Source organism: Myotis lucifugus, unplaced genomic scaffold (assembly GCF_000147115.1).
Source record: "Myotis lucifugus unplaced genomic scaffold, Myoluc2.0 scaffold_77, whole genome shotgun sequence".
In the NCBI taxonomy this organism is placed as follows: Eukaryota; Metazoa; Chordata; class Mammalia; order Chiroptera; family Vespertilionidae; genus Myotis; species Myotis lucifugus.
In genome coordinates, this window is record NW_005871125.1 from 2,739,806 (window position 1) to 2,766,712 (window position 26,907).

General features: G+C 40.2%; 1 protein-coding gene across 2 annotated transcripts; it reads left to right on the forward strand.

The window, feature by feature from the left end:
- The first annotated feature begins 1,446 nt into the window (after window positions 1-1,446).
- Window positions 1,447-25,996, forward strand: ARMC1 (armadillo repeat containing 1). Of its 2 annotated transcripts, XM_023755479.1 has the most exons (8): window positions 1,447-1,630; window positions 2,863-2,950; window positions 6,635-6,857; window positions 8,529-8,620; window positions 16,435-16,624; window positions 20,982-21,098; window positions 21,183-21,257; window positions 23,863-25,996. In XM_023755479.1, exons 3-8 carry the CDS (start codon window positions 6,675-6,677, stop codon window positions 24,052-24,054), a joined length of 849 nt encoding a protein of 282 aa, XP_023611247.1. In that variant the 5' UTR covers window positions 1,447-1,630; window positions 2,863-2,950; window positions 6,635-6,674; the 3' UTR covers window positions 24,055-25,996. The 2 variants fall into 2 exon arrangements, with proteins under 2 accessions (XP_023611247.1, XP_006090683.1); XM_006090621.3 differs by lacking the exon at window positions 2,863-2,950 and having other exon boundaries at window positions 1,449-1,630; window positions 6,637-6,857.
- Window positions 25,997-26,907: the final 911 nt, after the last annotated feature.

Genomic DNA, 26,907 nt, shown 5'->3' on the forward strand with positions numbered 1-26,907 from the left:
GAAGAGAGAGAGAAACATCTATGTGAGATTGGTTGCCTCCCGCAGGCACACACCCTGACCAGGGCCAGGGATCGAGCCCGCAACCTAGGTATATGCCCTTGACCAGAACTGAAGCTGGGACCTTTCAGTCTGCAGGCCAACGCTCACTTTATTCACTGAGCCAAACTGGCTAGGGCAAGAATATAAATTCTTAAAGACTTAAAGACTTCCCTATGACTTACAATTCATAGATGCTTATGAAACTGGTAATTATTTTTTTGCAAATACACCCCCTGCTTTTTAATGCCAGTCATCTACTCTCAATATGGCAATTTACTAGGAAAAATGTCTCTATACTTTAATGTCAGAAAGGTGATTACATTTAATTTTTAAAAATATATTTTTATTGATTTCAGAGGAAGGGAGAGGGAGAGATAGAAACATCAGTGCTGAGAGAGAATCATGGATAGGTTGCCTCCTGCATGCCCCTCACTGGGGATCGAGCCCGAAACCCGGGCATGTGCCTGGCCAGGAATCGAACCCTGACCACGTTCAACTACTGAGCAACACCACCTGGGCTGGACTTAAACTTTATATTGCTTTCTACACTACAATTTCCTCCTCCCTCTCTCCCTCCCCTCAATTTCGGAAATTGATTGGTGTGGTTGATTGTTAACAAGTGAGACTGGTGTTTCCAGCCCTAGACGTGTATCATCTCTTTTTTTCTTTGTATTTTAGACTCTGTGTTCACTTATAACCACTCCCTCTTGTGACTTGGGGAAACAGAAACCATGCCCAACCTTTTTTGCAAGAGGTCAAACAGTGCGAAAGAGACCTTTTCTACTCCACTTTGCTCCTATTTGCTGTTTGAGTTTATTAGAAGGAGGAGGAGGGTAATCAAGAATCAGGGAAGGTAAGTAAATTTGAGCAAAAGTAAACGTTTGGCTTTTAAACTCACTTACGGACGAATCAAAGTACTCGAACTTCGAGCTGCTAGGAAGACTCTAGCAAGGAGTGAACGAAATAGAAAGCCTCAGATGGTGCCAGTGTTCTTGGAAAAATTCAAATAAATGTTAAAGATTATGAAGACTCATAGAAGCGAATGAAACTGCTTTATTAGAACTACAAGAGTTGCTAGAGAAAAAAAAAACACACACGCGGTCCATTTGAATTTCTGAACGCAGGAGCGGGGGGATCCCACGCCGCTGGGGCGCAGGAAGTCGAAGCTGGAAAAGGGCGAAGATTTCTCAGCCGGAATCCCGTTCAGCGGACGGAGCGGCGTTCAGTCCAACCCAGGTTCTTGGGCTCTCATTGGCCCCTTCCGTTCAACACTCAGTGCATTTCCCCAGGTCACCAATGAACGCTCCCATGCAAGAACGCCTTCGCGGATTGGGTGTCTTCTCTTCGCGTTGCAATGGCACCAGCCAATCAGAGGGCAGCACCGCCGGCGGGTTCAGGGTCATGGGGGAGAGTCCGTAGAACCTTTTTCCGCTGGCGCCCTCGCTGTTTGGCTTCGGGAGTCAGTCCGCCGTCTCCGAGGCCGCGGCTGCGGACAGGGGGGCCCGCTCCACGCCTTCGGGGCCCTCTGCCTCCTCGGTTGGTGCGGCCCCGATGGTGCAGCAGGCCCCGGACTCCTGAAGCCCCGGGAGCGGTACGTAGGGTCCGGGGGCGGGAGACGGAGCGGCGGGGCCGGGAAGGCCGCGGAGAGCGGACCCTGCTCCGAGTCGGCGGATCGGCCTGGGCAGGGCGCTCGCTCCGCCCGCCTTCTTATCAGGACCCCGCCGGGCTCGTGAAAGCGCCCTGCTCCCATGTGCCCTGTGCAAATGTCAGGTGTATCCGCTTCCTCTCCGTCCCCCGCACGCCCGATTTGTAGGAACCCTAGTATTTACTAATGGGTGTCATCTCGCTTCTTCTCTCCAGGTGCTTCTTCGGTAACTTTCTATTAGTTTTCTGCACCTTCATGTCTACACTAAGAGCACAATCACATGGTTGTGTTTGACTTCATTCAAGAGGGACCAGTCTTCACATCCTTGAATTTTAAAAACCCTTCTGGGGATGCATTGGTGCTGTTAGCAACCCCTTTCGAGGTGGCGTGCTGATGTGTTAGGGCGGTGCCGGACATGCTCCCCCAAATCTGGGGGAATAGAAGTCCCCACAGGATCCAGGATGGTTCTTGTTTGGTAGCTGCCGGTACTCTATCATCTAAAGTTTTCGTTTGGTTTGATCTGGACAGCTACTCGGGAGTATGATGTGAGGAAACTGAGGCTCGAAGTGGGTGAACCAACTTTTCAAAGAGTTGCTGTGAGTTGCCAGTCAGGGGAAAGCCAGGTGTGATCTCAATGCTTATGGTTGTCTTTTAAAAACTCGCCTCGCCCTAGCTGGTTTGGCTCAGTGGATGGAGCGTCGGCCTGCGGACTGAAGGGTCCTGGGTTCGATTCTGGCCAAGGCCACATGCCCGGGTTGTGGGATCAATCCCCCGTGAGGGGCGTGCAGGAGGCAGCCGATCAATGATTCTCTCTCATCATTGATGTTTCTCTCTCTCCCCCTTTCCCTTCCTCGCTGAAATCAATAAAGAAATATATTTTAAAAATAAATAAATAAAACTCTCCTCACTGACCAGGTGTGTGCGCCCGCTGTTGCTCTTAGTATTTGCGAGCTTAGTAATTCTTTGAGTCGAATCATAAATCTTGGCTGAAAGAAAAATCTTTCATATGTCTACCCTTATAGGTGTCTCACATCTATCACCTCACTCCTAGTTTCTTGTAAGTGTGGTTGCCCTGACCACCATAGCCCTCCCCTGGAAGTTTGTTGGAAATGCAGAATTTCAGGCCTCACCCCACCTACTAAATCAGAATCTGCTTTTTAACAAGATCTATCTCTTAGGTGACCAGAGTGCTTGTTAACGTTTGGGGAGTATCCACTGTCTTGTACTGATTTGTCCAAATTGAACAAAAAAAAAAAAGAAAAGAAAAGCTATGCAGTATGTATGTATGTGTTGTAATAAGACGAATTATAAAGACAGAAAGTTTTTTTGTTTGTTTTTACATTTTTCTCATTTGCTGGTGAGGATATGATTTTAAAAAATGAACTATGTCTGTTTTGGCAATTTTAGCTTTGCATCCAAAAATCTTAAAATATACATGAATATTTAAATAGTAATTCAAAACTAACTTGTAAGACATCAGGTGCCGGTCTTAAAAGTAAAAATGCAGGCCCAGCTGGTGTGGCTCAGTGGTTGAGCCTGGACCTGTGAACCAGGAGGTTACTGTTGGATTCCTGGTCAGGGTACATGCCCGGGTTTGGGGCTCCATCCCCAGTAGGGGCCTTGCAGGAGGCAGACATTCAATGATTCTTTCATCATTGATGTTTCTATCTCTCTCTCCCTCTCCTTTTCTCTCTGAAATATAAAAATATATCTTAAAAAAACTCATCTAATTTAGGGGAGCAAATCACAGCTTCTGCCTGCCTTTCTTTGCCTTCGTTTAAGTGCCATAGGAAATGCAGTACTTGACCACAGCTTCGGCCTCTGCTCCTTACATTTGGGTATTTGATGCTTTTCCTATGCAGATCCTTATTTGAGCCCTCTCCCCATCACTGAGCTTTGAGGATTGGAAGTTTTAACTGTTTTGACTTTGGTTCATCTCAAAGGAACAAGAAGGCTGTATGCTTTTCAGAATCCTTCCCACTGAGTAGTTAGTTCTCGAAGGACTCCCTCGGTGAGAATAGAGCTCTTCAGTTTCAAGGCCAATGTTTTATGTAAAAAGCCATCACCCTGAGTATTTGGTTCTTAACTGTGACTTGGCCCTTGGGCCTTTGAGCCAGTACAGTGGGGCCTTGACTTACGAGTGTCCCGACTAACGAGTTTTTTTAGATATGAGCCTTCTCTTGGCCAATTTTTTGCTTTGAGTTGCGAGCTAAAATTCGGGTTACGAGCCAGCTTCAGATACCCCACCGCTAGTTGGCGCAGCGAACGTCACAGTGAACGCCACAATGAACGCCACAACATCAGCCCAGCATCACGCATCTCACTCGTTCACTTTTGATTTGATATACGAGTAATTTGAGTTACGAGCTCCGTCACGGAACGAATTAAACTTGTAAGTCAAGGCCCCACTGTAATTGGTTCTGCTGATTCCATGTGGATTAGGATCTGTGTTGGTGACAGCACATAAAGCTCATGGGTAAGCTGGTTTATAAGCAGGGATATTCAGGCTGTTGATAATAGAAGCATCTAAGATACACCATGCCCCCAAGTCCCGTCTTATGCCTGTGTATTCAGTCTACTTCTTTTCTTTAAATCTTTTTTTTTTACTTGCTCCAGTAACTGTAATATTTTCATTTTCAGAAATTGCCTCCCAAATACTATCTTGATAAAGCCCTGTTTCCTCTGAATCCTTTACTTTTCATTTGCTTGCAGACTTAAAAACTATACATTTTATGTATTTTATCCGGAATATGATTTTTTTGTACATGGTATGAGTTAAAGATCCTCAGCAGTGGTTTTAAAAATTGCTTAGAAGTTATTCCAATTTATTGAATAATTTTTCATTGATTTTTGACTCCTTGTAACTTTTAACTATCATTTATTGAGCATTTACTATGTGCTAGGCACCACTCTAACATGTACTTTAATTTGGACATTGCACCATTTGGTAGCTGCTACAACTAACCCCATTTTACAGATTAAGAAACAGATAAAGAGTGTAAGTGATTTGCCTAAAATCATGGTTACCAAGTAATGGGCCCTGAGTCTGACTCCCTTTATTGAGTATATAAACAGCTTTTCTGGGAGTAATATTTTTATCTCTCTCTACCTCCACCCCAGTCCTGCTGCTTTACTCTTAATGACTTTGTGAATTTAAATATATGATAGAGCCAGTTCTACTTTCTTACCGCCCCCCCCCCCCCCAATAACTTAAAAATTTTTGTTATTGATTTTCAGAGAGAGAGGAAGAGAGAGGGAGAGAGAGAGAGAAGCAGAAAATCTATGTGAGAGTGATACGTAAATTGGCTGCCTCCTGCACGCCCCCTACTGGGAGTGAATCCTGAAACCCAAGCATGTGCCCTGACAAGGAATTGAACTGGCAACCCCTCGGGTGCATGCAGGTTAACATCCAACCAACCGAGCCACACTGGCAACAAAATAAGTTTATATTTTTATTTTATTGATTTCAGAGAGGAAAGGAGAGATAGAAACATCAATGATGAGAGAGAATCATTGATTAGCTGCCTCCTGCACGTCCCCTATTGGGGATCGAGCCCATAACCTGTGACCTGGTTCGTAGTCAGCCATGAACCACTGAGCCACACCTGCTGGGCCAAAATAACTGTAATAGCTTTTCTATAGTTATAATTTTGTCTCCAACATCTTTCCCCAGTTGGCAATGTTATTGAAATTAACATTAAACTTAGTAATTTGTGGAAAGTATTTGTACCTTTATATTCTAGGTAAGGAGTATACTAGTACATTGTGTAACTTGATTTGAAGTTATATTTTTAACTTTCTGTTTATATGAAGATTATTTTTTTTTTTTAAATATATTTTATTGATTTTTTACAGAGAGGAAGGGAGAGAGATAGAGAGTTAGAAACATCGATGAGAGAGAAACATCGACCAGCTGCCTCCTGCACATCTCCCACTGGGGATGTGCCCGCAACCCAGGTACATGCCCTTGACCGGAATCGAACCTGGGACCCTTCAGTCCGCAGGCCGACGCTCTATCCACTGAGCCAAACCGGTTTCGGCTATGAAGATTATTTTGTATAATCTTGGCTTTTGTATGTTTACCATGTTACATTTTTTAAAAAAAATACCATGTTCACTTTTATGGAATTGTATAGGAATGTAAAAGAATTGTATGGGAAGTGGAAAGACTGCTGACCAGTTTAGGAGCTAGTAAATAAGATTTTAGCCAAGTTCTATACCATATTAACTTTTGCCACCTGGGGGGAATTTAACTTCTCTATGACTGTTGACTTATCTGTCAAATGAATCAACCAAATTCTGTTTCGTTCTTCTGAACGTGGCACACTCAGAGATGGACAGGTATGCTTAGATTTAGACCAGATTCACTGTGACCTCCCAAACTCCACCCGCCTCAGGCCCAGGGTGAGGTACTCTTCTTGGTTTCTTTGTTCACAGCCTTCTTTGACTCCTTCCTTTTTCCTGATGGATTTTATCTTTTGTATTCTCAGTTTGCTGGGTTTTGTTCATAGATGAATAAGCAAAAAGCTGTCAGCTAGCCATTTTCCCCGAGATGGGACTTAGGCTCCAGAAATGTTCTAGAGAAAAAAGCACTGGTAATGTTACAGTTTGAGAAGTGTAGTGAAGGTTACAATCCTTTGTGTGTTACAATCTTGAACTGTAAAGATCTTGTTCATTGTGGTACTTTAGTGTTAAAATATGTGTTACTAAAAGGAATTTATTGTAATATTGAAGATGACATATATTCTTTGAACATTGTATACACATAAATAAGTTGGTTTTTTTTTAGTCAGCTGCCTATGTTCATTTTACCTAAACTGTGGAATTGCCAATTCTTTTTCGTGATTTAGACTCATCTGTATCTGTTTCTTTCTAAAGGTGTTGTAATCCTGATTGTTTAACAAATGCCATAATGTCCTTCAGCAGCCCAGAACTAATTTTGCAATCTACAGAACTTAAGAAGATTTTGTTCATGTGTATGGCATAGAAGATGAATTCTTCCTCCTCCACCATGAATGAAGAACCCGATGCTCTATCGGTAGTTAACCAGCTGCGGGATCTGGCGGCAGATCCATTAAATAGAAGAGCCATTGTCCAGGATCAAGGATGTCTGCCTGGCCTTATTTTATTTATGGACCATCCCAACCCCCCTGTTGTCCACTCAGCTTTGCTCGTAAGTTGCCTTTAGTAGTTTCAGTCTCAGTGTTGTAATTTTACAATTAAGGAGAATTTGAAAAAGTGTTTTCTGACACCAATCAATTCTGTGTGTTCAACAGTCCAATTCAATTCTGACACTAAGTAGCTGGAGCTATTAAACTCCAAGTCCCACAAGACTGCCCTCTCTTCAAAAGCCAGTTGCAAGTATCAGGTCACCCATATTTCTAACTGAGCAGCTATAAATTGGGGGTTACACTGACGCCCTCCTCAGGTTTGATAATTTACTAGAATGGCTCACAGAACTCAGGAAGCCACTTTATTTACGTTTCCTAGTTTATTATAAAGGAAGCACGTGAACAGGTACATAGGGCAAGGTCTGGAAGGGTCCTGAGCACAGGAACTTCTATTCCTGTGGAGTTGGAGTGCACCTCCCTCCTGGCGGGGGACGTAGTCACAACTGAGAAATTCTGAATCTCCTTGTCCAAGAGTTTTTGTAGAGCTCAATCTCGCCACCCAGAAAGTTCCAAGGGTTTTAAGAGCTTTGTGCCAGGAACCAGAGATCAAATATTTATTATACCGCACCACCCCAACCTCCCCAACTCTGATCTCTGATCCCCTAACTCAGCAAGAACAGTGAGCTCCATCTGGGCTCCTCCTCCCTGTGCTACAGTCTGGAAACTGCTTCCAACACAGTAAGATGGGGCAATTGTAGGGCCCACTTTGTCATTTCTCTTCTCAGGGATTACAATGCTATGCTGCCTCTTGTCCTGGTTATTGTTTTTTTATGGAAGGATGGCAGTACCCATGGCTGTTAATCCTTTATGGACTGAAATGAAAGTCAAGTTGCAGAAAGGATAGGAGATTGTAGACAGAGAGAGGTTGAATTTGTGGTTACATAGATGGCATCGTTTTTGGTAAAGATCAGGCCCTTTGAAAATGGTGTAGAGGACCAGTAGAAAATGTGAACGTCACCGGACTGAGATGGCAGAGTTTTGGATGGGTGGTTCACAGAGGTATTCTCCTGAGAATCATGTACCTAAGTCTGGTGAATGATGAGAGATTATGGGGTCTGTAGAACAGCTAATGAGATCTCTAGAGAATTGGCATATGAAGGATATACTTACAAAATGTACTTTAAATTTTAAGAAAAAAGCACCCTAGAAAAAATGAACTCAGAAAGTAGAAAATTGTGAGGTGAGCTCATCTTTTGCTTTTCAGTACAAAAAGACATATTGAAGGTGAATTGTAAAACTAGAAGCAGTGATTCCATGAAGGTGGTTGTATGTTTTGTCCCCCTCAGCAGTTTATTTTGATTCTTAAGTGAAAAGCATCTAGGGAAATGATGGCTATAGGGAGTACTCCCTGAAGTTAATAAATGGAATATAGTTTCTTGTATCCTTGACAAGATGAAGTGATGAAAATAAAACCGGGAACAATCTAATTTTGACCTTGCAGATAAGCTAGGAGCCTTCATTTCAAAGAGCAGAATCAGCTACTTTAGCTCAAAGGATCATTTTACCCCAAGGGGACTGCTCTGATGATCACATTTAGAGAAGGGTTTCTAAACACTTCAAAACCAATTGATTGTAAAAACAAAAAGCTGTTTTCCTCTTGCAGTAAGTTAGTAGTGGGTTTAATTTTGAATAGTCTGGACACGTGAATTAATGTATTACTGTTTCTCCTGTAGGCTCTTCGATACTTGGCAGAATGCCGTGCTAACCGAGAAAAGATGAAGGGAGAACTGGGTATGATGTTAAGCTTGCAAAACGTTATACAGAAGTAAGTACAATAGTGTCTCCCAATGCAGTAGAAACGTGGATCTTCTTGTTAAATGTGTACTCATTGTTAATATATCATTTTACTGAAATTTTAATTCTAATATGGGTTATATGTACAAAAAAGTTCTGATGGCCAATATTCTTATATATGTACATATATATATTTTTTTAAATTTTTTTATTGATTTCAGAGGAAGGGAGGGGGGAGAGAGATAGAAACATCAATGATGAGAGAGAATCATTGATCAGCTGCCTCCTGCACACCCCGCATTGGGGATTGATCCCACAACCCAGGCATGTGCCCTTGACTGGAATCGAACCCGGGACCCTTCAGTCCATAGGCCAACACTCTATCTACTGAGCCAACCCGACTAGGGCTTAAATATTTGTTTTTAATACTAGTCCTTATGTAAACGTTCAAATTTTATTTTAAAATGTTGATAAACATTATGTTTACGGATATTTTTTAAAAAGAAAATGTTGCCTTGTGTGAAGTTTTGTAAAGTAAATTGAATTGCTAGCAGAGCAATACAGGTGACTAATCACATTTGAAAATATGCAATGTTACAGTACAGCACAAAATTCTTTTGTTACTTCATCCCAGTCTTAACTGAAAAGAACCTTAATCAGTATTATGACGAAAAGGGCTTTCGGTGATATTTTCATGAGTATCATTGAGAAGGCTTTCAGGGACTAGTGCTATTTAATTAGCATTTTAGCTCATGGGTGGTTTGTAATTGTATGGTTCATCTTGTTATTTACAACATTTTGAAGTAGGTTTGATAACAGTTTTGTGGGTGAGGAAAATACTGAGGCTGTTACTTTATCTCTGGTCCTTCAGCTGTGTTGCCTCTGGGGATGTCTGGTTTGCTCCTTTCTTAGGCCTTGCTGATATCTTTGTAGAGGCTAGAAATTGAAGATTCAGTGTTTTGATATTTCCACTGTGTCTGGAAGGAAAAGGTAAGCTTTCTGAGGCTTTATCTTAGTTCATTTTTTATCTTATATAGGAGATGACTGCCTTTAAAACTAATAAATAATCACTTAATTTAATTTGACTTTTTAAAACTTACCTTGTGGTTTCTTTGGTTTGAGTGGTCATAAAAGTTCTTTTGTAATTGTCAAATACTACAAGTTAAATTATATCAGTGCAGAATCATCTAAACTCACCTGTAAGACAGTGTTTTTTTATTAGTGTTCTTGGCTCCTGGATAAATTTTATTAATCTCTTTTTTAAATACATTTTTTTATTGATTTTAGAGAGGAAGGGAGAGGGGGAGAGAGAGATAGAAACATAATGATGAGAGAGAATCATTGATAGGCTGCCTCCTGCAAGCCCCCAACTGGGGATCAAGCCTGCAACCCCGGTACGTGCCCCTGACCGGAATCGAACCCGGGGCCCTCCAGTCCGCAGGCCAATGCTCTATCCACTGAGCCAAACCAGTCTGGGCTATTAATCTCGTTTTTTAGACATTACTTAAATATTTTGTTTTCATGGGGTCAGCTACCTGACAGACGAGTTCTTTGTGCTTAAGATCTTTGATAATGACAAGATAGAGACTGAAGTTTTCTTATTTTTATTCAGGTGATCAGTTAGGAATTAATAACAAAATATTGACTGCCATCAATTGTATTAACTATTGCCTGCGGTTTGAGTTCAATTCCATTAGTAAAAATTTGGAAATCTAGTTCTGACTTGAGACAAATAATTTATTTGCCCATCAGTTTCTTTATCTGTAAGTCTGAAGTAATACCTGCAAAGCAATCGATAATCCAACAAGATAATATCTGTAGAAATGCTTTATAAATTCTAAAGTGTGTAAAATACAAGGTAATCTTATTTTTGTTCCTAGTATGCTTTAGTGCCTTATAGTTAACTATTTTTTACATTGATTTTAGAGAGAGAAAGGGAGAGACAGAGATTGAGAGAGAAACATTGATGTGAGAGAGAAACATCAATTGGTTGCCTTCTGCATGTGCCCCAACTGGGGGATTGAACCCACAAACTGGGTATGTTCCCTGATTGGGAATTGAACCTGCCACCTTTTGGTATAACGGGATTACGCTCCAACCAAATGACCCACACCGGCCAGGGCACTATAGTTAACAATTTTTAACTGACATATTTAGTGCTATTGGATACAGTGAAAGGTTTAAGCATAATAAGGATGCTTCTGTAGGCCTATTTTATTCATATGATGAACTTGGACGATTATGGATTCCTTTACAGCGGTTCTCAACCTGTGGGTCGTGAACAATGAAAATATATCCTGCATATCAGATATTTACATTACGATTCATAACAGTAGCAAAATTACAGTTATGAAGTAGCAATGAAAATAATTTTATGGTTGGGGGTCACCATAACCTGAGGAACTGTAGTAAAGGGTCGTGGCATTAGGAAGGTTGAGAACCACTGCTTTAATAGGTATAGTTATGGAAGTTGAAAATATTTGGTAAAATTTTTAAAATGTTAAGAAATTAGTTGAAAAATTAATGTTGATATCTTAAAATATACTTCATATTTGAACTTTAAAGATTTAGCCTATAAAATAATTTCTTAGCTTGCCCAGCTGGTGTGGCTCAGTGGTTGAGCATTGACCTATGAACCAGGAGGTCATGGTTGAAACATGCCCAGGGCTTGATCCCCAGTATGGGGCGTGCAGGAGGTAGCCAATCAATGATTCTCTCATCATTGATGTTTCTATCTCTCCCTCTCCCTTCCTCTCTGAAATCAAAAATATATTTAAAAAAATAATTTCTTAGGTTGGTTGGCTATGGTTGTGGTATATCTATAAAATAGGGAAACTACTTGTATATTTGTAAGAGAAGTGGTGTGTTAGTTCAGGACATTATCTCAGCATATTATGTGGGAAGGAGATGCTGATATGGAGTAAGAAATGGAAGAGGTTTGTTGTGGGGTAAGGTCTGTAGGATAAAGGAGAATGAAGCAATTTTGGGCTACAGACTAGACTACAACACAGATTCACATCTGTAAAAGGAAGGTGGAGAGGAAACTAAATGGACAAGGAGAGTCTCGGGTTGCACTACAAGTTGGACAGCCCAAACAGCGGGGAGCTCCAAAGCAAGGATTACCCTGTAGATGGGTTTTCATTAGGTAGGAATGGCCAGGCCCCCACTATTCAGTCAGTGGCTGGGGCCTGCCCTGGAAGAGCCAGGCCTTAGAATGAATGAATGAGAGGTGCGTATGATGAATCTCAAAGCCACCATTGTTGGTGGCTCTATTACTAGACTTCCTGCAGCTGAAAGGCATGTCTTTGTTAAAGGAAGATCCAAGCATTGTATCTCCATGGCTGCCACAGTGGCCTATCTTTTAATTTAAATATAGTATTTTTTAGAACAATTGTTGCTGGCTTCTTCAGTAGTAAAACAGATGTACATCTGTTGCATACTCCATCATTTTAATTTGGTCCTATAGCCCTCTCAAAAGAGAAGATGTGATGTAATGATTCTTATATACATTTTGCAACTCATTTGGCTGTTGGAGATCTCAGATTTGAAGGTTGCCTTTCAAACTTTTAAGGCATCACCTCTATTTACCATAGTAACCATCTTAGAAGTTTGTATGTTTGAATGTTAAAAGTATGTGTTTTTGCTTGTGCTGGCTGGGCTTGTAAACATTAAGACTTTGTATTAGAACCGGGCTTTGGCATCCCATCTATATATATAAAAGCCTAAGCAACCATCCGACCGGTAGTTATGATGTGCAGTGACCACTAGGGGGCAGACGTTCCGACCGGTAGCTATGACATGCACTAACCACCAGGGGGCAGACGCTGAACGCAGGAGCTGCTGAGCTGCAGTGGCTTGGCAGCTGTGGTTCTCGGGTGATGCACCAGGAACCAGAGAGGAGGGAGCCCAATTCCGGGGTATGTCACTCGAGAACAGCCCTCTCACAATCTGGGACCCCTCGGGGGATGTTGGAAAGCTGATTTCGGCCCGATCCCCGAGGCCAAGCTGAGGGACCCCACCAGTGCAAGAATTCGTACACTGGGCCTCTAGTTTTCATATAACAAGCTGTAGCCAAGAGATCTATGTTCTGTACTTTTTTTTTCTTGATGTCTAGCCAGTCAAGATGGGATTCCTACAGGATCTCTGTCAGCATACTGAATTAGGGCAGATTTAGCGGTGATTCCATGGACTTATGCAACTAAGGAAGTAAAAGAGAGGTCTTCCCATATCCCAGAGCCACAGAACCAAGAAAATCTGTTGTGAAGGGTTGCTACTTTGAAGAGAAACTTTCCATTTAACAGTAATCAAGGGGGAAACCAAAAAGCAGAAGTAGGGAGAGGAAATGGAGGTTATTCTTCACATGGAAAGCAGAGAGTAATACTTTATAAAATAGGGAGCATGCAGGACAAATTTTCTCATTGATGTTTCTGTCTTTCTCTCCCTTCCCCTCTTTTCCTCCCCCCGCCCCCCCAAGTCAATAAAAACATATTTATTGCCCTGACCGATTTGGCTCAGTGGATAGAGTGTCAGCCTGCGGATTGAAAGGTCCTGGGTTCAGTTCCAGCCAGGGGCACATGCATGGGTTGTGGGCTTGATCCCCAATGGGGGGTGTGCAGGAGGCAGCCAGTCAACAATTCTCTCTCATCATTGATGTTTCTATCTCTCCCTGTCCCTTCCTCTCTGAAATCAATAGAAATATGTTTTAAGAGAAACAAAACATATTTACTTACTATTTTTCTTTTTTTTTGTTAATCCTCACCCAAGGACATTTTTCCATTGATTTTTTTTTTTTTTTTTTAAGAGAGAGTAGAAGGCAGGGGGAGAGACAGAAACATTGATGTGAGAGAAACACATCCATTGGTTGTCTCCTGCAGGCGCCCTGACCAGAGCTCGGGATTGAGCCTTTGACCAGAATCAAATCCGGGACCCTTCAGTCAGTGGGCTGATGCTCTATCCACTGAGCATCTGGCTAGGGCAATAAAAAACATATTTTTATTTAAAGGAGATTCGAGTGGGGGTGCCCCAAGGTGGGCACACACTGGCTTCTTTGTCTTGAGTTTTATTTACTTTCCAAGGGTGGGGATTTTAGGGGAGTCCTCAGGTGAGATCTCAGTAGAATATCCTTTTAGGGTCGTGGTCTCCACTGATTGGTCAGCACCAGGGCAGGGGTCATTAGTCATTGCAGCTGGTCCTGGTCTTGCCTGCCTAGTTTTACTGCTTTTCTGGGCCTGGAGCTGAAATATAACTGAGGCCTAGATGTTATCTCTAGGGAGGAAAGGTCAGGGAAAGGTCCTATGACCAGCAATGTGCTAGGGGAGGAAAGGCCACCCTGGGGGTGAGGTGGCACCAGTTTTGCCTGCTGCTAGGCACCCACGACTTTCCATCCTGGTGATCTGTATCTGGCTGTAAATGCTTGGCCAGTTTGTTCATCTACCTGTCTCAGTTTCCACATTCCACTTGTCAAGGAATTTTCCTAGCTTCTTACTATCCTGCCTCACAATAAAGTATATGGAAGTCTTAACTGGCCTTCATGGGCAATATAAAATGTTATTAGCAGCATCTAGAATTAGAGTGACTTGCTGTATATGACCAATAAGGAAATATTATACTTGCATTCAGAATGAAAATTATTTTTGCTGTATAATAAAGATCATAGTTCACTTTTTAGTTGCGTTTTATGAATAACGTTTTGAACCTTTTCAATATAGATAAGTAATTAGAAAAAATGGCGAGGAGTCAATATACTTCATTATGGAATACTAAATTACTGAAAGACAAATTCCAGTTACTCTGTGAAGGAGCCTTTCAAGGTAGTCTTTTTTTCTGATGTCAGATTTTAAAGACTGAACTAAATCCAGGGCATTAATCACCTCTCCATTTTCAACTGCCTAGGAAGATTAGGGCAATTAATACTTGTTTAATTATACATTCTAACGTTTATGGCCAAATGTACTATATAACTGTAGACTTTTTCTACTTGAATGTTTTGTATCATAGTATTTGAACAATAATTTTGGTTTATTAAAAATAAAGACTAAGCTTTTTATTCTGTAAAAGCTCTTGGATTTTTTTTTTCTTCAAAAGCATATTTTTAAAAGAAGGAAATAATTATTTATAATTGTGTTGGTCAGCAGTATGCCAGTATCCTCGTACTCTTTACAACTTATGATTGGCAGTATTTAAAATATCTCAGAACTGCAGTGGCCTTTTCAATAAACTAAAACAGCTATCAGAAAAGTGCTGAGACATCTCCTAAAAAGTAGTCTTTTTCATAGCTTTGTGCAATACAGAGCCAGTCATTTGAAGTAATTGACCTCTGTGGTCAACAGTGACTCAAAAAAGCACTTGTATAATAAATTGAGGGCCCTTCTAGAAAGTTGCCTGGAATTGAAGGTCTTTCTGGCTAGAATGTATACAGTCTGAATATTAGACATTGTAGTATTCCTGCTCATTCAATAAGCAAATGGTTTGCAAAAATATGTATTAGGATTTGTGGAAGGTACAGAGAGATACACCCCTATTCTTGAAGAGATAGAAATAGAAAATTAAAATCAATAGTAAAAGTACAAGCATAGTACTTTGAATGGCGGTGAGCTGAGCCTTCAAGGCAGAAATAAGAGTTTGAAAGCTGAGGGAAAGGCATTTATAAAAGGTCACAATGAGCTGGTTTTGGTAGAGTTCAGTTGGTAGAGATTAGATTTTAAAGACCTTGAATGTATGTTAAAGGATTTGGACTTTAGAGGTGAAATGAGGTGAAATGTGCCTACCTCCTGCATCGCCCTACTGGGGATCAAGCCTACAACCTGGGTATGTGCCCGGACCAGGAATGGAACCTGGGACCTCTTGGTGTATGGGTCGATGCTCAACTACTGAGCCACACAGGCTGGGCACATGTGGCTATTTAAATTTAATTACAAGTAAACAAAATTCATTTCTTTAGTTGCACTTGACAGACAGACACATATTAAGTGCTCAATAACCACATGTGAGTGGACAGAGCAGGTATAGAACATTTCTTCAGTGTAGAAAGTTTGTTGGGTAGCATGGCACAGATGTTTATGTGGGGAGCTATAGCAGGATTTAAAGTGTAAGAATGAAAACTTTTGTCTGAATTGCGGTTTTATGATACATGCTTTGTGAAAAATATGTAAAAATGCAAATTAAGAAACAAAATTAGTTTGAATTTACTAAGAAATTTCTATTGAAATAACTCTAATATGAATGATCTTCTAATGTGTTTTCTCCTTTCAGATTTTTATGTTGTATTTTCTTGAAGGTCAGGTTACTTTCAAATTGGGAGTTGAATGTTAGTGTTAATCCAGGGACTTGTTATATTCTGATCTTTTTAGTTGATTTCCTACTTAATTAATGATTTCAATTAAATGTGCTTTTATAGCATTGTAGTGATGATGAGTTTTGAATCTCAATGAACCATGGGTTTAAAATGAAATGCAAAGACTTTATTATAGACTAGATCAGTGGTCGGCAAACTCATTAGTCAACAGAGCCAAATATCAACAGTACAACGATTGAAATTTCTTTTGAGAGCCAAATTTTTTCAACTTAAACTACATAGGTAAGTACATTGTTATTAACTTAATTAGGGTACTCCTAAGGCTTAGGAAGAGCCACACTTAAGGGGCCAAAGAGCCGCATGTGGCTCGAGAGCCGCAGTTTGCCCACCACGGGACTAGATGCTTTTTCTACATTACTGATTAGTTTAGGATTCACTGGTATTTTAAATTGAACAAACCAGAATGAAGAAAGCAAGACTTTGCAAACTTGAGGAATAAAATTATAGAGTCAATAGAAGTGACAATACTAATTTATATATTTCTTTTCAAGGACTACAACTCCGGGAGAAACAAAACTGCTGGCCTCTGAAATCTATGACATTCTTCAATCTTCCAATATGGCAGATGGTGATAGTTTCAATGAAATGAATTCACGTCGAAGGAAAGCACAATTTTTTTTGGGAACTACAAACAAACGTGCCAAAACAGTGGTTTTACATATAGATGGTCTTGATGATACGGTAAGACTTTTGTAAACACGTGGTTCATAAGATGGGAAAGAGAAATCATGTTAACTAAATAGTTTCCTCAGTGTCACCTGCTAACAGTCTTGAAGGGTAAGTCCCAATGTTAGTATTTTATACTGATAAAGGGGAGCATTTTGTGCCCAAGAGGCTAGTTAATCAGAGGACATCACAGTTTTAAGCATTTATACCCTAATACTAGAACTTCAAAATACACGAAGCAAAAACTGACAGATGCAAAGAGAAATAGATAAATCTACAGTTGGAGCTAGAGGTTTGAATACCACTCTCTCAGTTAATAGAACAACTCTACAGAAAATCAGTAAGGGTATGGAAGACTCAACTCTAATAACCAACTTAACCTAATTGATAGTTATAGAATACCCCACCCAACAGCAAGATAATATTTATTCTTTTCAAGTGCACGTGGAACATTTGCCAAGATCGCCTCCCTTTTTCCTTCCTTCTTATTTGTTGATTTAGGGTTTATTTTTATTTTTTATTTATTTAATTTTCTTCTTTATTGATTAAGGTATTACATATGTGTCCTTATCCCCTCATTCCCCTCTCCCCCCCCACCCCCGCTAGGGTTTATTTTATATATCTTTAACTATCACAGTGTAGCTTCACTTACTATTGCAGTAGTTCTTCCTTATCCACGGGTATAAGTTCCAAGAACCCCCGTGGATGTCTGAAACCACGGATAGTACCCAATTCTATATATGCTGTGTTTTTTCCTATACATACATGCCTTTTCACTTAAAGGAAGGAAGCACTTTATGGCTTATCGTTGGCATATTTTGCCAGCATCGTTGCTCTTGTGCTTTGGGCCATTATTGAGTTACTTGAACACAAGTGCTATGATACCATAACAGTTGATCTGATAACCAGGAGGACTGCTAAGGAACTAAGAGGCAGGTAGTGTTTACAGCATGGAAATGCTGGACAAAGGGATGAATTATTTGTGTGTGTGGAGGAGGGATTGCATGAAATTGCATCACATTACCCAGAATGGTGTGCAATTTAAAACTTACAGATTGTTTATTTCTGGGGTTTTCCATTTAATATTTTTGGACCACAGTTGACTGTAGGTAACTGAAACCACAGAAAGCAAAATTGTGGATAAGTGGGGGCTACTCTGTCACTTTATGCATCGTGTAAGACATAACACTGTACTTCCATTTCCTTTATCTCTGCCTTTGTGCTATTGTTATCATATGTTTTATTTCTGCATATGTTATAAGCCTCCAAATACATTGCTATTACATTAAATATTTTTCAAAATATTTTTAAATTTAGTAATTTGAGAGAGAGAGAAAAACATTGCTTTGTTGTTCCACGTACCACGTACTTATGCATTCACTGGTTGATTTTTGTATGTGCCCTGACTGGAGATTGAACCTGTAACCTTAGCATGCTCTAACCAACTAAGCTGCCTGGGCAAAATTCTTTTCAATTTTTTATTGTGAATATATATATAGCATAAAATTTACCACTTTTACCATTTTTAAGTATAGCTTTCAGTGGTATTAAATACATTCATAATGTTGTGCCATCATCTCCACCATACATCTATGTATGTACAATTTTTTATCTTGTAAAACTGGAATTCTGTACCCATTAAACAATCACTTCCTTGTCTTCCTTCCCTGCAGCCCACCACTACTCTACTTTCTGTCTCTATGATTTTTAAAAAGGTAGTCTCTTCTAAAGAGACTGACAGAACTTAGGACTCAGCAGAGCAGAGTCCACAGGCAGTGCACTCGATGAGCCCCTGCGGATCTGTGCACCGCCACGCCCACTATCCCAGATCCTTGCCTGGGGAGTATTGAAATGTAGTCGGGAGTAGGGAGTAGTGAAAAGTTGGTTTAAATAGGGAGATAGCAAGAATGTGAGTTGTTTGGAGGGATGTGGGAATAAATGTGAAGGCTGATTTTATTTCATAAAAGAGAAGAATGAATTGGGTAATTGGAAGGCAGTGCTTCTCAGGGTGTGATCCAGAGACTTGGAGTCAGTTGTAGATTCCTGTCCCCTCAGAAGTACCAAATCAGCACTAGCCGGTTTGGCTCAGTGGATAGAGCGTTGGCCTGCAGACTGAAGGGTCCCAGGTTTGATTCCAGTCAAGGGCACATGCCTGGGTTGTGGGCTCAATCCCCGGTAAGAGGTGGGCAGGAGACAGCTGATCAATGATTCTCTCATCATTGATGTTTTATTTCTCTCTCCCTCTCTCTGAAATCAATAAATATATATCTATATCTATCTATCTACCTAGATAGATATAGATATGTATATTTTTAAGATTCTTTATTGTTGAAAGTTTTACATATGTTTTTCCCCCCCATTGACCTCTCCCTGCCCACTCCCACCCCTCAGCACATGCCCCTACCCCGATAAAAATATATTTAAAAAAAATAAGACAATGGTGGAAATCCTACCTTAAAAAAAAAAAAAAAAAAAAGAAGTATGGAATTAGAACCTAGTCTCAGTATAGTCAGTACAGAAATGAGAAAATTTAGATGTGTGGGCTGGGGAGGAAGATGGGATGAGGAGAAACTACTTTTTAATTCATTTTCTCTTTGGATCTTGTGATTGAGATAACTACTTACTTGATATCTAAGTGGATATATCTGAAGACAAATGAAAATAAAATCATACTGGAATATGTCTGTGTTTCTACGTGGAAATGATAATAGTCTACTGAGGGGTGAAGTAAAAAGAAAATCCCTTAGCTTGGAGATAAGATGACACAGAGATGGAATAATTGTGGTGTAAGTGGAAGACCAGGGTAGTGTATTAGGAGTTGAAGAAGCATTGAGAGGTGATATTGTACTTTAAGAGCAAAATGAGAACCAAAAAGAGGATATTGATAATCCTAGAAAATGAAGTGGGTACCTATTGAGAATGCCATTTATGAAGGATGTAGTGATGGTTATAAATACCAAGTGCTTTAAAAAATAGTCAAACAATGAATGCTTACTAATTCTAACTTTATTATAATTTATCCCTAGAGATATTTAAGCTACAGCAGAGGTCAGCAAACCTTTTCTTTAAAGGGCCACATAGTAAATATTTAAGGTTTTTCAGGGCATATGGTCTCCAAGTACTAACTATGTTGTAGAATGAAACTAGCTTCAGGCATTCTGTAAACACATAGGTGCAGGTGTGTTCCAGTAAAACTTTATTTATTTTTAAAAATATATTTTTATTGATTTCAGAGAGAAAGGGAAAGGGAGAGAGAGATAGAAACATCAATGAATGATCAGCTGCCTCCTGCATGCCCCCCAGTGGGGACTGAGCCTGCAACCCAGGCATGTGCCCTTGACTAGAATCGAACTGGGGCCCCTTCAGTCCGCAGGCCAATATTTTTTTTTTTAATATATTTTATTGAATTTTTACAGAGAAGAAGGGAGAGGTTTACAGAGAAGAAGGGAGAGGGATAGAGAGTTAGAAACATCGATGAGAGAGATCGATCAGCTGCCTCCTGCACAGCCCCCAGTAGGGATGTGCCCGCAACCAAGGTACATGCCCTTGACCGGAATCGAACCTGGGACCCTTGAGTCTGCAGGCCGACGCTCTATCCACTGAGCCAAACCGGTTCGGCACGCAGGCCAATATTTTAAAAAATATTTGGCTCTATCCACTGATCCAAACTGGCTTTAACCACTGAGCCAAACCGGCTAGGGCTGGAACTTTATTTACAAAAACACGTGGCGGACTAGAGTTTGCCTATCCTTGAGCGAAAGGTATGTCTACTTTTCAGCACTTTTTCTTTCTTTTTTTTTTAATAAACAAAGTATTTTTTTTTTAAATATAAATTTTATTGATTTTTTACAGAGAAGAAGGGATAGGGATAGAGAGTTAGAAACATCGATGAGAGAGATCGACCAGCTGCCTCCTGCACACTCCCCACTGGGGATGTGCCCGCAACCAAGGTACATGCCCTTGACCGGAATTGAACCTGGGACTCCTCAGTCCGCAGGCCGACGCTCTATCCACTGAGCCAAACCGGTTCAGCAGCACTTTTTCTTTTTGCTTTAAGATTTAAATTGACATTGGCTGATTTCTTGGTAAAGTTATCAAAACTAAATATTAGTAATGAGCTTGAAAAAAAATCTAGCAGAGAATATTATTCTGTTGATCTTATAACATGTAATAAACTTGACTAAGCACCAATCTCCCCATGCCCTCACATAGGAGATGATGGAACCGAAATAGGGACATTTGTTCCCCATGATGCTACTCCTTCCCCTCTCCACCCCCCCAAATCTAATGACTAGTTTAGTGTGGTTTTAGTTGATTTATTCCCTTTTATTATTTTGCCAACTTTGATAACAATTTGCTTTTACTTTTTCAGTCTCGGAGAAATCTATGTGAAGAAGCTTTGTTAAAAATTAAAGGTGTCATTAGCTTTACTTTTCAAATGGCTGTTCAAAGATGTGTGGTGCGAATCCGGTCAGATTTGAAAGCAGAGGTTAGTATTTTAAATGCTGAATATGCTCAAGATCCTAGGAAACAAATCAATGTTCAAATTTGTCCCTTTTTTATCTTGGCCTAGGCTTTGGCATCAGCGATAGCATCAACCAAGGTTATGAAGGCTCAGCAAGTTGTGAAAAGTGAAAGTGGAGAAGAGGTAAAAGCTTCACAGACTTTTATATCTAACTCTGACTCCCGATTGTTCTCTATGGCTAGCAGATTGTTTTTAAACCAATAGCTGCCAAGGATATAGCAATGTGATTGGGCCAGATTATCTCAGTGTTTCTTGGTTAACAACTCTTTTAGAGGTATAGAAAGATCTTTTGTGGATTTCAGCCTGTTTTTATATCTTATATTTTATGAATTTCAGACTCTTCTTTATTTCAATGGAGATGTCTTGCTGATATTATATGGAAATAAAGGAGATGTGGTTTCCTTGCATTGGTCTTTATTTATTTATTTTATTTATTTATTTTTAAAATATATTTTTATTGATTTCAGAGAGGAAGGGAGAGGGAGAGAGATAGAAACATCAATGATGAGAGAGAATCACTGATCGGCTGCCTCCTGCACGCCCCCTACTGGGGATCGAGCCTGCAACCCGGGCATGTGCCCCTGACCGGAATCGAACCCGGGATCCTTCAGTTTGCAGGCCAACGCTGTCCACTGAGCAAAACTGGCTAAGGGCTGCATTGGTCTTTTTTTTTTTTTTTTTAATTGTCTAAAGTTTTGCATATGTCTTCTTTTTCCCCAGTAGACCCCGCCCCCTCCAGCCATTCCCACCCTGGGCAATCTCCCCCCCACCCCCCGCCCCAGTGTCTGTTCATTGGTTATGCTGATATGCATTGGTCTTTATTTTTTTTTTATTTTTTAAATATATTTTATTGATTTTTTACAGAGAGGAAGGGAGAGAGATAGATAGTTAGAAACATCGATGGGAGAGAAACATCGACCAGCTGCCTCCTGCACATCTCCCATGGGGGATGTGCCCGCAACCCAGGTACATGCCCTTGACCGGAATCGAACCCGGGACCTTTCAGTCCGCAGGCCGATGCTCTATCCACTGAGCCAAACGGGTCCTGGCAGCATTGGTCTTTAAATACCTTTCTAACCTTAATTAGTTTTGCCAGTCCCAAAAATAAAACTCCAGTCCCACCCTTAGGCAAATATACATAGTGAAAAGCTTTGCCTCTTGCTCTTTCCACTAGCTGTGTGGTAGGGAAATGAATCTATATGGCTTCAGCTCATTTGAAGTAACATAGAAAGGAGGTTCAGTGGCTCTCCAGAGGCCCACACAGTAGCCAGATGGCTTGCTTTTTTTGTTGTTGTTAATCCCCACCTAAGGATATTTTTCATTGATTTTTAGAGGAAGGGGGTGAGGGGGAGAGAGAAAGAGAAACATCAATGTGAGAGAGACACACATCAATTGTTTGCCTCCTGCACGAGCCCTGACTGGGGCGTGGATCAAAGCTGCAACCCAGTTACATGCCCTTGACCAGAAATTGAACCTGAGATCCTTTAGTCTGTGGGCCAACACTCTTAACCACTGAGCAAAACTGATGGGGGCCAGCTGCTTGCTTTTGTCTTTTTTAAAAATATATTTTTACTAGAGGCCCAGTGCACAAAAATTTATGCACTGGGCGGGGGGGGGGGGGGCGTCCCTCAGCCCGGCCTCTGCCCTCTCGCAGTCTGGGGCCCCTCGGGGATGTCCACCTGCTGGTTTAGGCCTGCTCCCCGGGGGGGATTGGATCTAAGCTGGCAGTCAGACATCCCTCTGGCAGCCCGGGAGCCCTCGGGGGATGTCCACTTGCCAGCAGGGAGCAGGCCTAAGCTGCAGTCGGACATCCTTAGTGCTGCTAAGGAGGCGGGAGATGCTCTGGCCACCACCACTGTGCTGGCAGCCGTCAGCCTGGCTTGTGGCTGAGGAGAGCTCCCCCTGTGGGAGCGCACTGACCACCAGGGGGCAGGTCCTGGATTGAGCATCTGAGTGTGTGTCATAGTGACCAGTCATTCCCAGTCATTCTGCTGTTAGGGTCAATTTGCATATTACCCTTTCATTATATAGGATTGATTTCAGAGAAGAAGGGAGAGGGAGAAAGAGATAGAAACATCAATGATGAGAGAGAATTATTGTTTGGCTGCCTCCTACACACCTCCTGCTGGGGATCAAACCCACAACCAGAGCATGTGCCCTGACCAGGAATTGAACTGTGATCTTCTGGTTCATAGGTCGATGCTCAACCACTGAGCCACATCTGCCAGCCTGCTTTTGTCTTATTTACTTTTAACTTTTTTAAAATTATAGTTGACATACAATATTATATTAGTGTTAGATGTATAGCACAGTGATTCAACATTTATATACTTTACAAAGTGATCCTCACAATAAGTCTAATAACTGTTACCATACATAGTTATGAAATTATTGACTCTATTCCTTATGCTATACATTATCTCCCAGTGACTTATTTTGTAACTGGAAGTTTATACTTCTTTCCCTTCCCCTTTTCCTCCTAACCCCGTCATCTTGAAGTAGACAAAGGTTACACATTTATTCCTGTGTAGTTCTGCCTTTCTGTGCTTACACAGTGCTCAGCAAATGGGTCTACCTTCATGTAAGAGAAACATTTTCAAAGGACTGTAGCCCCTGAAAATAAATACTGTGGTGATTAGAATGAAGAGAAAGTTGACCTTTCACTTCTGATACATGTCTATCAATTATGTTGATTTTGCAATAACTCTTCACATGTTCTCTGTGTCAGATGCTGGTCCCATTCCAGGACATGGTTGTGGAAGTAGAACAGAACACAGAACTGCCCGACTACCTGCCCGAGGATGAGAGCCCCACGAAGGAGCAGGACAAAGCAGTGTCCCGGGTGGGCTCCCACCCGGAGGGTGGGGCTAGCTGGCTGAGCACAGCTGCAAACTTTCTATCCAGATCATTTTACTGGTGACTTCAATTTGGGGTGCAAGGACTGTGTGAATGAACAAGGGGCCAGTTTTCCATTGTTGTGGTGAACTGTCAAGTGCAATTTGCAATAAGTTATCATGGAAAATTTTTAGATTACATGATTGCGTATGCTGCGTTTTACATTTTATTGGACATTTTGCCCCACTTAGTGGTAAAAAGGACAGAGGCTACAAGGGGAGTTGCTTTGTTTATGAAGGTATTTTGGTTTTGTTTTCCTTTGTTTAATTGCCTCACATTTTAAAAAAATGGGTCCACAATTAAACCAACATGTTATATGTGCAGCTTTACATTTTATTTTACATGAAACACCTGATTAGGAAAACTCATTTTCTCCTCAGGTCTCAGTACCTATCTGAAGAGAAACTATTAAGCTCAAGTTGTGCATGAATTACTGAACATTTCCCTCTGTTTTTCTTCAGGAAAGATACTTGTTTTGGTACTCTATGAGAGTTGAAAATGTTTCTCATTACTCCCCTTTTGTGCCTTTTTAAAATTTTGCCAACCATGTTTATAGAAAGGTCATTACTAATGACATTTTGTGAATTAAAATGTATTCATTTGAATGTAGCAGTCCCCTAAAAATACAATTCTACAAAAACTTTGCAATCTTGTTATCATTTTAATACGATTAATACACAATCATTCGAGAAGAGGGAAACGTGTATATCAGCAAAGTGCTATTGAGATTGAAAGTGACCAAATGTAGTTTGATTGCTATTCTGTTTGGTTTATATCAGCTCTTGAGAGTTAACATCCACCATAATACGTATTGGGAGCAACTGTCAATGGTCTCTGGGCCTTATTTTGTGATTACACACTATTTCCTGCTAGAAAAATAAAATAGTAAAGAACTGACAACTTGAAAAAGAAAACAAAAATTGGATGCCTATAATGCCGCAGTGCCATTTGGTAGAGTCTAACCTTAACACGTGAGATGCTTGGTAGGTGCCTATTCAGTAGGTATTTTCTTGTATTGCCTTTTGTGAATTTATTATGAACTTGCAGTCATATTGAATGAAAAAAAACCTCAAAAATTAATGCTTATAAAGAAATAAAGCCAGCATTGGTCCACTTGATTTTGTTTCTTATGTCCAGCCAGAAAAAAAAGAACTTCAGTGAAGGTAAGAAAAATAAATATAAAATATGTATACATATATATTTTTTCTAGATAAGAGCTAATTACATATATGTAATGCTTTATTGCATTTCTGAAATATTTGGCAACTAAAATTTTCCTTTTGGAAATCTAACTAAATCCAGATAAATTTTAATGCCAATACGATTAAAAACTAATAGGGAGAAAGTGAAATTCTTCTTCATCTACATGTAGAGCTGCTATTTTATCGCATGGAGAATGTGAAGTGAAAATTGGACCCTGGAGGGGTTTCTTGCATTTTCATTGCTTCTCTTTTAGAGAAAATTAAAAGCATCCAGTGTTACTAGAGAAAAATTATTGTAAAATGATTCACCAACAAGAATCTTGAACATTGTGACCTTCTGGAGGGAGGGGTATTGAGGGTGCTGAGAAAGATAGTTTTCAGATGTCTGGGCTCTGAGTCAGGTGACACGCACAAATGAAAAGATAAGCTTTCAGGACATGCATTGCTTTAAATGCATAATACAACTTGCTGCCAGAACCAGACATGTTGAAAAAAATCACCTCCTTTCAATAGCCATTAAAACAAAGTTTACTGTTCTGTTTTAACAAGCTTGTGTTTTATTTTGCATTGCCACACATCCGCTTATTTAAAAAACTACATCCCTTTGGTAGCAATGGTTCAATACAAGTGGTTATAGCTTGGTGTTCCTGTGTTCTAATTCTAAGTGTTCTTTTGTTTCCAGGTCTTATAGAGCAGTTAAGGCAACTGTAACAGCATTTTTTGAAATATATTGTAAAATAATAAAAGGTAACAATTAAAATTGAATGGATATTGCCTTTTTGTGATATAAGCATTATTGATTACTCTTAAGCTTGTTTGTATCCACACTGCCTGGCACCTTCTCCTAGCTCCCTGCAGGTGCATTACCCGACTAATTCCCATGCATATTCTATTTGTCTTCTTCCCAGCACCACACCTGCCTCCCTCTGGCTTTGGATCAGTTGCCTCTTTACCCTATATTCATCATAGCATTTATCACATTAGATTGAATTTATATTTTCTAGTGTCTCTCCCCTTCTTAGCTCTTTGAGAACCAAGAGAGTCTGTAACTGTGCCTGGCTAGTAGCAAGCACTCAGATATATTTTTAGGAGAATGAATGAAGAATTTGTTTTTAATTACTGAAAATAAGTAGAAGGTACTAATTAATAAAACAGGCACATGGGGAAAATGCCAGATTGTACTATTTTTTCTGGGAATGTTTATTTCTGATTTATTCAATTTATTGCCTTTTCATTTATTTTGTCATTTGGTTTTTATTTTTTTTAAAAGTGGCAGAGTTATAATACTTGCTCTATTGGATGAAGTTAAGATTAACTTATCCTAATTTTTACAATAGAATTGTGATAGAATAGTATAGTATATATAAGGAATTATTACTTCAAGGCAGAAATTCAGAGAAAAAGTATCCTACTTTAAGACAATTTATATGTAAAAATAAAGCTTTGTAAAACAAGCTTCATTTACATAGGCGTTTATACTTTTAGCTTTGACTTTTTTAATGGATCAAGTTCTTCCATGCAATATAAGGTCTGTTTTAAAAAATTAGAGTCACATGATACTTAAGGAAATAAAGCAAGACGAACCGAATGGGAACAAAACCGAGTGCTTCTGGTCCTACTGAAATGGGGAGATTAGTTTAAATAATCAAATTCAGTAAAAAACTAGCATAAGGATG

What these genes read in the sequence shown, in the direction of transcription:
- ARMC1 (XM_023755479.1), top strand. Translation starts at nt 6,675, where the DNA reads ATGAATTCTTCCTCCTCCACCATGAATGAAGAACCCGATGCTCTATCG. An exon ending in TTGTCCACTCAGCTTTGCTC is followed by an intron (nt 6,858 to 8,528) that starts GTAAGTTGCCTT and finishes TTTCTCCTGTAG; the next exon opens with GCTCTTCGATACTTGGCAGA. An exon ending in AAAGTGAAAGTGGAGAAGAG is followed by an intron (nt 21,258 to 23,862) that starts GTAAAAGCTTCA and finishes TCTCTGTGTCAG; the next exon opens with ATGCTGGTCCCATTCCAGGA.